Below are 10328 nucleotides of genomic sequence, written 5' to 3' on the forward strand. Positions count from 1 at the left end.
TAAAAATAAAATGTACTACATTCTAATTTCAAGGGTTGATGTTAATCAAAAAACAAATAATAATATTATCTTGATAGAAAAAAAAAAAAAACAAATTTTTCTATTTTTTTTTAAATTGATGGTTATTAAGACAAAAACTGGATAATTGATTTTGTTGTTTGATGCTTAAACAGTTAATATCAATAAACCTGGATACACTATGTAATAATATAGTCATATTTGACTCAGTTTTTAATAGTAAGGATAAAACTAAAATAAACATATTTACTTGGTGACAAAAAATGTATTATACTTAATTAAAAAAAAAAAATATTTGAAGGTTATTTAGGAATGTATTTTCTAAGCAAGTAGTATTTGTATTACATTGTCAAGCAAAAATCATAGACCTTCACAAAATCAATCTGAAAATAAAAGAAATTAGATTTTACATTATAATATAGTATTGTTTTATTTGAGATATTACACCTTTCATAAAAATAAAATCATTATATTAAACAGACAAACCTTACCTCATAGACCTTTAGTATCCACATTTTCATTCTGAAAAAGAAAATTACTTATTAACATTGAAAACTATAATATTAAATCGAAAATGAATTGAACAACAACCAAGCTAAACCCAGAACAATGTGAACATTTTATCATTAACTCCATTTTACATTACTCTAAAATTCCAATGAAGTTAAATAGATATAATATCCATTTTAATAAGATTTTCATTTCTAAATAAATCAGTTCTAACAGTTAATAAAACAAGATTCAATGGATGACATTCATGCAATCTTTTAGTATATACAACTTAATTACATACAAAATATTGTAAGTCAATAGATAATGTTAGTATTGTACTAATTTTTCATAGGATTATTGAGTTGACAAGTATACATATGATAGATTTTAAACTATTATGTGTGTAGTCAAGTATAAATAAATATAAGGAAAGACTAGAATAGCCTACATAGGATGTTACAATAGATTTCAGTAGCCAAATAAATGTCTTGTGTATTTGTATACATTTCTTTTTTGTGATCATCCAGTACATATGTATATGTCCCATAATTTGTACAAAATTACATAATATAAGTACAGCACATCTTTGAAAAGATGTGTGTGCTAAAACTATTATTTAGCAAGCAATACAAGCCAAGCTAATTAAAGTACTACTTTTACTAAATAAACTATTTAAAAAAAATGGTCTTGTCAAAATGCTTTTTTTATTTCCTTTTGCTGTCTTATTCTTATTGTCATAATAATATGACACATATTACATTATATTAATTTTAGTTTTAATAATTATTTGACACAGTGTTAAAGAATATTTTATTTTTCTCATCACCATGAACCAATGACCATGTAGGTCTCACCAATGTTCATAACATATTCTTTTTTTTAAGTCTATTGTGAATTAGTAGTTGAGTAGTAGTAGTATTAAATCATAGACAAAGGTTAGTCTGTGGCTTGGTATTAGAAGGTACCATTACACACAAAGCACATAAAGTTTTATTAATGGATTTAATGACTAGTGCTAACACAAAAGCAATGTGTCAAAATGTAATAATGTTACTTGCATCAGTCTGAGAGCATGATGTTGTTTGACCACCAAACTTATTGTTGGTCTTCTATAAGTTAAAAAATACATCAAAACACATTCTTTATTAGATTTATTATTAGTTCAATTCATTAATAATATTTTTTTTATATTTGTTTACAATAAATGTAAGCTTAAAGTATAATTTACCATTTATTGCCTGGTTTATTTTTTATTAATTAATTTATCATTATTAATTAATATATTTTTTAAGGCTTTAATTTAGAGCCATTAACAGATTAGGATAGAAATTTCACCAGCTTTATTATAATTACTGTATAAGGTAGTCTCCTTATATTAAAAAAGTTGTAGGAAATTTTACAAAAAGTTTGTTTAAAAATTGATATTGATCATGCTTAATGCAAACATTTAAAATTAAGTTGAATTTTAAAACAATGTAAAAAGGATTATTTCAACTCACCAACATACTTGACTTCATCAAAAGCTTTTCTAGCTTTTTTCAGCTCTTCATTCATTGTCAATAGGTCCTTGACTCTAGCATATTTTCTATGATCTTTGCGAACTAAAAATATGATATCTTCAACTTGAACTCTGCCGGGTCTACCAACTTCCATAGCTCTATAAATTACAAACGCAAAATTTAAAATAACTGATACTGATTTTGGAAGCATTTCTATTTTTTATTAATCAAATAATAAATTGCCATTATATATGATGATAAATGTTTATTCTTACCTGTGGGTAGTCTCAGTTATAAACTCTATGACAAGGTCTTCTAAGAAATCAACACTTTCAGTATACGGATTCTGGTCATCACCAAAACCATACATCATGCAACGAAGCTCTTTGCTGAACAATCTTTTCCTACCAGAAGCTGTTGCTCCCAACTGTTGATCTCCGTCTTCATCATCAAACTACAAAGATAAATTATTATATAATAAGTATTAGAAACGAAGTTTGTATGGGCACATATTTTAAATGCATTCATACTTGGTCAAACTGATCAGGTGTTTCTGCACTCATAATGAAGAAAATAAAATTTCAAACTATGATCAGGAATTTAATTTTTGAATAATAAATATATACAAACTATCTCGTGTAACTAAATCATTTCAGATAAATTTGTAAAACATGAGTTGTAAATTTTTGTTTTCTCTTAGACAGAAACTAAGAGAAAACGTAAAATTTTCAATACCATTAACACAACCACAGAGTAAATAACAAATTAAATATCCACTAAGTTTTATACACGACAGTCGTAGACAGAGAAACCTGTACCTGATTTCACTGTCAAATTGCCAGAGATTAGAACATGTCACACGGAACCGACAATTGTTGTTATACATTTATCACATTCGGGATGGGAAGGATCTATAGTCATTCCGCCTAAAAAGCTTTCGTTTAAGTTTTTTAAATAATTGTATGCATTGTAAGTATAAGGAAAAGTATCTCATAAGTGTCTACCGAAATGTACAAATTAAGGAATTAACATTTATTAATTAAGATTTACAAAGACTCAGTATAAAATAAGTTGAAAATTACGTCTTCTGAAGGCGGATATCTTATTTTCTTTTCTAATGCCGTTTAATAAATAAATAATCGCTTAAAGGTTTTCTTCAAATCACCTTTAGCTCGAGCAGCTCGAAAATATTTATAAAAATATATATCTTAAAACGATAACTTCAACACCTATTATTTTAAATAAAATTAACTATAGTATACATAAAAAAGTGCAATGATCTTTTGAAGTGTACACGAAAAATCGACTTTACTAATAACAAAAACACGCCAACTCGGTCTGCATATATACGCCCATTAAGCATTGGTTAATGGCCAAACATGATAGCATAACGACTTCTCTGAGTAACAAACGTTTTATGATTAGACTCGATTAAATATTTAAAACGTAATGATTCTATTCTCTTTGGCCTTTGGCTATGATCTGACTTATAAGTTACCTACTATCGTAGACAAAGAAACTAATTCTCACTCACGCAAGAAAGAGAACGAAAATTACGTTAAGAATGGTTTAGACAGAGATAAAGTATCAAATCTTTTGTCCCTTATCGCGTAACCAGTTTTGGTGTTTGTTTCGCTACTCAAGTAGCGAAACAAACTTGACAGTTGGTGCGTTCACTGTGTTTTTTGTTCAATTTTCGCTTATTTTTATGTTAGAAAACGATTCTAATTCAGTGAAAAGGCCGTGAAACATTGCTTATATAATATTGAAGGTTATACAATGGTACATTGTCGTATTATTTCATGTTAAAGCGAAATCAAGAAGAAAATTGCCGGCGTGTGTTTTCACGCGTAAGTACGACTATGTTATCCCTAAATATAGTTACTCAGTGATGTTTGTTAAATTATGTTTCCTTTCTTTGTCGTACTTCCAAAAAATGGAATTCCTTACCAGCTCACGTGTTCCCCTCCTCTTACAACCCGGCAGGCATCTTGCGGGCCGGCAAGGCGAAGGCGGCTAGTGCAGAATGTTTTCCCGTCTGTACTGGCCGTCGTCACGTTTGGACTCTACTACCACTTACCATCAGGTGGAGTAGAGTCATTTGCCATCCCGGCGAATATATAAAAAAAAACAAAATGTTTATTTATGCCATAGCATGACGGAACCTTATATTGCAATAAAATCCTAAAGATAATAGGATTTTCCAGTTTTTATCATTAATAACCTATAATTATTTATCATATAAGTGCTGCCAGCGTCAGCTAAAAAAATGTCCCGATTTTCGATAAAAAATGTCGACTCGTCGACAATGTAAACAAATAAATACGGAGTCCAATAATAACCTAGAGTGCTTCGTTATATGTAAATATGTTATTTTAATTTATTCGTTCTTCTATTTATAATTTCCTAACGACAAAATTATTTAATACTCCTTATGAATTTATAATATAATTAGATTTCTAGTCAAGAGGTTAACATAGAAATATATGTGGCAACCATTCTTTATTAATAATTTAATTGTGTGTTTTAGATTTCAATATTTGAGGAGAATGCTAATCCAGTACCATATAAAGATGCTGAAGTACTATTGATAACGGAAACAAAATAAACAATGCAACGGTTTTTGGGCCAGACGGAAAAATATTTTAATTAAAAAAATGTATAATAAATATTAAAAAGTAAAATTCAATAATCTTTATTTTGTTTTAATTAAATTCTGAATTTTTTTATCTCCCAAAACAGGGAATGCAGTTACTATGGCAACATTATACGCACAAATTGACATCCTATCTCTGTCTCAATCGCGTTTCACGGCCCCTTGGTCTATTTGTTTCTCTGTCTACGCCTACTATTTAGTTCAGACTTCAGTTTGTAATATCTAGTTTTTTTTTTGTTTTGAAACAATTAATTGCTGGTTAGGTTATGTTTTCAAACAATGTGAAGTGAAATTACTAAAGAAAATATCGTATAATATATTTCGCAATGAATCCTATGACGTAAGTTTTAATTTCAAAATAAGAATTAATTATTAAAAAATAATAAATAATCTCTTTTATTTTCTTTTTTTTTAGAAATGTAAAGAATGTTTTAAAGTTAAGTGAAAGAGAACTTGCGGGAAATTCCAAAAGTTCTTGGCACGACCAATATAAAGACAGTGCTTGGATATTTGTTGGAGGCCTGCCGTATGATCTAACGGAAGGAGATATAATTTGTGTATTTTCACAGTAAGTTTACAATTGCCAAACAAGACAAATTATGTGATTTTTTGTTCTAATTGTTTTTTACTTTATAATTGACAGGTATGGAGAAGTAGTTAATATAAACTTGGTCAGAGATAAAGCTACTGGTAAATCGAGAGGATTTTCATTCATTTGCTATGAAGATCAAAGGTCTACAATTCTTGCTGTAGATAATTTAAATGGCATCAAGGTAAGCATTAATTTCCGAGTTAGCAGTTTTATGATAGGAAATTTTGGTTTACATTAATCCAGTGTAGTAATCATCAATAAATTTTACATTACTGCTGTGAATTTTTAATTGACCAAAACTGGGATTATAATCAGGATTCTGGGTGGGGTATTTTCTACAAACACAGAGAGTTAATTTATAATGCATCCTTACAGATCTTAGGTAGAACAATTCGTGTGGACCATTGTGAGCAGTATAAAGCCCCAAATGCTGACATGAGTAAGATAGATGAAATTACTGCATCAATTAGAATAGAAGGATGTGCACCTGTTATTCCCAAACCAGAGATACCTATTAAAACGGTAAGTAAATTTTTCTATTTCATTTGACAATTTGGCGCATGTGACTTTTGATTTCACAATGTTAGTTTTGATTTTCAAAAAGATAAAGATAAGCATGAACCAGCCACTAATAAATTTGTTTCATCAAGCCTGTATGAAATAAAGGTTCACATTAGCACCAATTTGTTACAAATTAATTTGCACTCTATGATGTTACTTTAATAATTTATTGAAACATTTTTTCAAATGTGTGGTGAAATCTCTTCTAATCTAAATATCTTAATCAGTTTTATAAATGTACTGATTAATATAAATCTAATAATTGAAATTTTATTATTTTAGGAAAAATCTGAAAAGAAAGAACCTAAAGAAAAAAAGAGAAAGCATAAAGAAAAGAAAAGTAAAAAAAAGAAAAAGAAGAAGAATAAATCTGAGACTAATTCTAGCTCTAGTGAATAAAATATTTATGTAATTAAATAATATTAACACACATTATTTCATTTCTTATATTTTGTATAACCTCACAGTTTAAAATTGAAACAAGGATAATGAAACAATTTTTATTATAACACACGGATATGTTAATAAAAATAATTTTATATTTGAATGAGATCAAAGACTCAGGTACATGAAGAATATAAAATAAAATCCTTAGCTCTTATTAATAATACATTAGTCTTATCAAAGGTAAATTAAGCAAATATGATTTTTACATTTTTTCTATGAAAAAAAAAGCTGCTAAGTTACACTTTAAGTTGAAAGATTATCATAATTATTATAGATAAAACAACAATCACAGTCTTGGGATATTAGGAAATACATAAAATTCAAAAATAAGTTTGAAATATTTTAAATAATAATATTTTTAAGTTCATTTAAAATAGATTCATCGGTGTAAGCTATAATTCCATCTTTATTGCAATATTCCTTTGTATCAAGGTCTTTATCATCATTGTATGTAATTGGTGAAAAGTTTTTGTAACTTAGCACATTACCTCCCTTGGCTAAGATAATAGCATGTGGACCACAAGTATCCCATCGGAATGTTGTTCCTTGTGACACAACATATGCAGATACCTCACCTGCAAATATATAATTAATTATTATTTGCCTCCTCCCTTGCCTTATAGTTATTGCTGAGCGTGCTAAAGAAATCTACATGCAAATGCCAACAACAACTGGACAAAATTCAACTCAAATTAATGAAGAATGTGTAAACACACTACAAACCAAAAGAAACATATGTTTCAAATGTATAGTAACTTTAAGGATCTCTACCATGTTGTTATAATATGTAACTTCCTAAAACCTTTTAAGAGTATTAATTTACAAATACTAAGTAATGCATGTTTTAATTATTTATGACTTAATTAAAGCTGGGTATATTATTTTATTAAACTTTGTATTTTACAATCAAAACTTTGTTGCAATTGAACATTAATGTTATAGAAATTTATGTTTTATGGAGATCATAATTAATAAGATAAATATATAGGTTAAATTACCTTGAATAGGATAAATTAAATGACACATACCTAAAGCTACTTTCATCAGTTTATGACCAGCACCAGGAACTGACTTTACATGCCACCCTGAAGTCTTAAAATTTTCCACAATATCTGTCTTTTCAGCTTCACTCATTAAAATTATTTTCTCATCAAAAGCAACATGTTCATTTTTAGACCACTCTCTGACATTCCCAAAATTAAAACCCCAGATAATACGGCCTTTTCCACTAAAAAATAAATAAATAAATAAACTTTATTTTAGGCATAAATCATTTTAACAATAAGTTTAGGCACTAAATATTGTTAATGTATAAGAATAATATAAAAAGATCAACTAAAAAGATTTATTATTAGACAAAACACTTAATTCACCTTACTTTTCATGAAATGGTTGATTTATTATTCCAATTACGGGTTCTCCAGTTGATTTCAAATAGGCTCCAATCAAAACGGTCACATTTTGAAGACCATGACCCATTTTTGCTTCATTTCTCACACCTGTTATAAATTCTGCAGTAGCATCTGTTTAACAAAACAAAAAACAGAATGTTTAACACATATTATTATTACATTTTATTACTTTTGTATTATTAAAATAAATACATATTTCAAAGGTTCTAGTAGTTAATTTCCAATTTTTATTAACTTACCTATGGGGTCAATCCATATTCCTAAATTATCAAGATCAAGTTCTGGAAGAGAAGTCGGGACATCTAAGTTAAGGTTGATATCACAATGTGCTGCTTCTGCCATTCTTTTAGCGGCTACAGGCGGTATCAAGCAGCTTAGTAAATCACTGGTTTTATCTACATTCTCTAGCAATCCAATATTGACGCCGCCTATTTCGGAACATTCTTCACCTCTTACGTGAGATGCGAGGTCCGGAAAATGTGAAACTATAAGTGCTTTCGCCGATTCTTGAGCTAAAACATCTGCAATTGTCTTGAAATCTTTATCGAAGCGAGTATTCGCTTCAGTTTCACATTTTTCAGAGACAAGTAGTTTTTCGGAATTTTCACAACACGATTTGGCTACGCATGCTGCTTTTTCAGAAGCGTTTATTAAAACGTTTAAAATATGAGTCATATTTTATATGGATTTATTAAATTATTTAACGTAGGAATTACAGTATTAAATGAAACGATCACTTTACCACTTGCTGACATAACTCTGTCAATCAAAACGTTTTTAATCCTTTTGTCAAATTGACAATTGTCAAACATTAAAGCCCTATTTTTTAATAAATCCGCGAAAAAAATTTGGTCATTTTCTATTGTCAGTAAGAGTAGCACAAAAATGATTTAAGCGTTTTCAGACCGGGAATTTTATATCAAAGATGAAGCTTGCTTTGGTCGATCTGATAAAGTTGATGCCATTTTTTTAAAACGATAATGTCAGACCACATCTCTATACACATATTTAACCACTCAGCAAATATTGAGAGTGTTTGTTTGGGAAGTATTAATGCATCCACTCTATAGCCCTGACCTTTAACTCTCAGATTTTCACCTGTTACGGTTTCTTCAGATTCTGGGTTAGGTTTGTTTTCATGTGTTTTCGTTGTGTCGCATTTTTTTCCTTTTTGTAATGGCGGTCAAACGTTTTTTACTTTTTATTTCACTCTTTTTAATATGTCATGTATTTAATAGTACCAAACACAAACAGTACTACACAAGAGTTTTTTGCTGCAAATTTTTGCTAATAAAATACGAAAAAACTTAGCCATTATATGTATACATTGGTCAAGTGTTTGGAGAAATGATTTAAAAACATTATATAGTAAACGTATCGGAGAGTGGCGAGTCAACTGTGTTTCAGTGACTTCTGTGAAAAAATGCACGTATTGTGCGATATATGTCCCGTATTTAAATGAATAAAATACAGAATTAATAATAATTGTAGTGTAGACAGTCATTGTCTGAAATATATTTGTGTAGCCGATTAACACCAAATAGTACTAAAATGTCTAAACTAATAATAATTGACTATAGTTTAAATCATTTGCATTGCTGCAATTTGGCACGTTGTACCTAAATGCTCCAGAATCTTTTTTTGTTATTTCTAAATATATTTCCATTTTTTTGTAGAAGTCGGTAAATTCAATGATTTTACTAGCTTTAGTGCAGGCATCAACCTCTCATCAATTATTCTACCGCTAAACAAACGGTATAAAGGTCAATGGGGGACAATTAAATTATAGGCTCAAGGGATATAATAATTTAGACCGCATGGTTGGCAGCTCTGGCAATTTAAGAAATGTCTCTTACATTACTAAAGCCCAAGGCTGGAGGTGACCTCTTATTTTATAAGGTCGACTCATTGATGATCTAGTGGTTAGAACACGTGAACCTTAACTGATGATCGTGGCTTAAAGTCCGGGCAAGCACCAGTGAATTTCATGTGCTTAATTTGTTTTTATAATTCATCTCGCGCGACGGTGAAGGAAAACATCGTGAGGAAATCTGCATGTGTCTAATTTCATTGAAATAATGCCATATGTGTATTCTACCAACTCGCATTGAAGCAGCGTGGTGGAATACGCTCCAAACCTTCTGCTCAAAAGGGAGAGTAGGTCCCACTGCTGAGCTAAGGCTCAGCAGTGGGACATTCACAGGCTTTTACTGTTACTCATTGACTAACTAGTCGACCTTTGTTTGTTTTCCTTTAAAATTTAAATTTCTCATCTAGATTAAATTATTTTAGGCTTTTGAGTAAAGAATGCTATCAAACCTATGCTGACGTATCGACATCTTGTGATGTAAATACCAATGCTTTTAAAAATGAATATAATTATATAACTCTGGCTCTAGATCCTTCAAACCTTATTGCTAAGAAAAATCATCGGAGGCGAGAAATTGATGCGTTTTCCTTCGAGAACACCTGCGTTCTGGTATCTCGCTAAAGCTGTTTTAGAGAATTTATGTCAGCCTTGTTTTCTTTGTTTTTTCAGTAAAAAAACAACTAATCATTCATTTAATATTTCGTTTTATAAGATAACAAATGAACGTCATTTGCTGTATAAAATTTAATTTAATAATATTGTATGCACAGACAAATGGAAT

General features: G+C 29.4%; 3 protein-coding genes across 4 annotated transcripts; 1 reads left to right on the forward strand and 2 right to left on the reverse strand.

Moving 5' to 3' along the window:
- Positions 1-312: 312 nt before the first annotated feature.
- LOC126769061 (transcription initiation factor TFIID subunit 13) lies at positions 313-2791 on the reverse strand. Of its 2 annotated transcripts, XR_007669290.1 has the most exons (6): positions 2540-2790; positions 2285-2463; positions 2010-2167; positions 1569-1619; positions 510-540; positions 313-401 (listed from the first exon to the last, which is right to left on the reverse strand). XR_007669290.1 is itself a non-coding variant. In XM_050487614.1 (5 exons), the coding sequence occupies exons 1-4, from the start codon at positions 2570-2572 to the stop codon at positions 536-538; spliced, it is 375 nt and encodes a 124-aa protein (XP_050343571.1). In that variant the 5' UTR covers positions 2573-2791; the 3' UTR covers positions 313-401; positions 510-535. The 2 variants fall into 2 exon arrangements, 1 of the variants encoding a protein (XP_050343571.1); XM_050487614.1 differs by lacking the exon at positions 1569-1619 and having other exon boundaries at positions 2540-2791.
- A 2040-nt stretch (positions 2792-4831) lies between these two features.
- On the forward strand, positions 4832-6253 carry LOC126769044 (RNA-binding motif protein, X-linked 2). The gene is made up of 5 exons (XM_050487589.1): positions 4832-5005; positions 5081-5233; positions 5309-5438; positions 5633-5779; positions 6101-6253. Exons 1-5 carry the CDS (start codon positions 4992-4994, stop codon positions 6215-6217), a joined length of 561 nt encoding a protein of 186 aa, XP_050343546.1. The 5' UTR covers positions 4832-4991; the 3' UTR covers positions 6218-6253.
- A 148-nt stretch (positions 6254-6401) lies between these two features.
- LOC126768989 (inositol polyphosphate 1-phosphatase) lies at positions 6402-8433 on the reverse strand. Its single transcript, XM_050487516.1, has 4 exons — positions 7917-8433; positions 7644-7788; positions 7294-7493; positions 6402-6840 (listed from the first exon to the last, which is right to left on the reverse strand). The coding sequence occupies exons 1-4, from the start codon at positions 8350-8352 to the stop codon at positions 6608-6610; spliced, it is 1014 nt and encodes a 337-aa protein (XP_050343473.1). The 5' UTR covers positions 8353-8433; the 3' UTR covers positions 6402-6607.
- Positions 8434-10328: the final 1895 nt, after the last annotated feature.

Source organism: Nymphalis io, chromosome 6, assembly GCF_905147045.1.
Source record: "Nymphalis io chromosome 6, ilAglIoxx1.1, whole genome shotgun sequence".
NCBI classification, from domain to species: domain Eukaryota; kingdom Metazoa; phylum Arthropoda; class Insecta; order Lepidoptera; family Nymphalidae; genus Nymphalis; species Nymphalis io.

What these genes read in the sequence shown, in the direction of transcription:
- LOC126769061 (XM_050487614.1), bottom strand. Translation starts at nt 2,572, where the DNA reads ATGAGTGCAGAAACACCTGATCAGTTTGACCAA. An exon ending in CACCTGATCAGTTTGACCAA is followed by an intron (nt 2,464 to 2,539) that starts GTATGAATGCAT and finishes TTATCTTTGTAG; the next exon opens with TTTGATGATGAAGACGGAGA. An exon ending in ATAACTGAGACTACCCACAG is followed by an intron (nt 2,168 to 2,284) that starts GTAAGAATAAAC and finishes TGTAATTTATAG; the next exon opens with AGCTATGGAAGTTGGTAGAC.
- LOC126769044 (XM_050487589.1), top strand. An exon ending in ATAATTTAAATGGCATCAAG is followed by an intron (nt 5,439 to 5,632) that starts GTAAGCATTAAT and finishes GCATCCTTACAG; the next exon opens with ATCTTAGGTAGAACAATTCG. An exon ending in CAGAGATACCTATTAAAACG is followed by an intron (nt 5,780 to 6,100) that starts GTAAGTAAATTT and finishes TTATTATTTTAG; the next exon opens with GAAAAATCTGAAAAGAAAGA.
- LOC126768989 (XM_050487516.1), bottom strand. Translation starts at nt 8,352, where the DNA reads ATGACTCATATTTTAAACGTTTTAATAAACGCTTCTGAAAAAGCAGCA. An exon ending in AATCAACCATTTCATGAAAA is followed by an intron (nt 7,494 to 7,643) that starts GTAAGGTGAATT and finishes TTTATTTTTTAG; the next exon opens with TGGAAAAGGCCGTATTATCT. An exon ending in ACTGATGAAAGTAGCTTTAG is followed by an intron (nt 6,841 to 7,293) that starts GTATGTGTCATT and finishes ATATATTTGCAG; the next exon opens with GTGAGGTATCTGCATATGTT.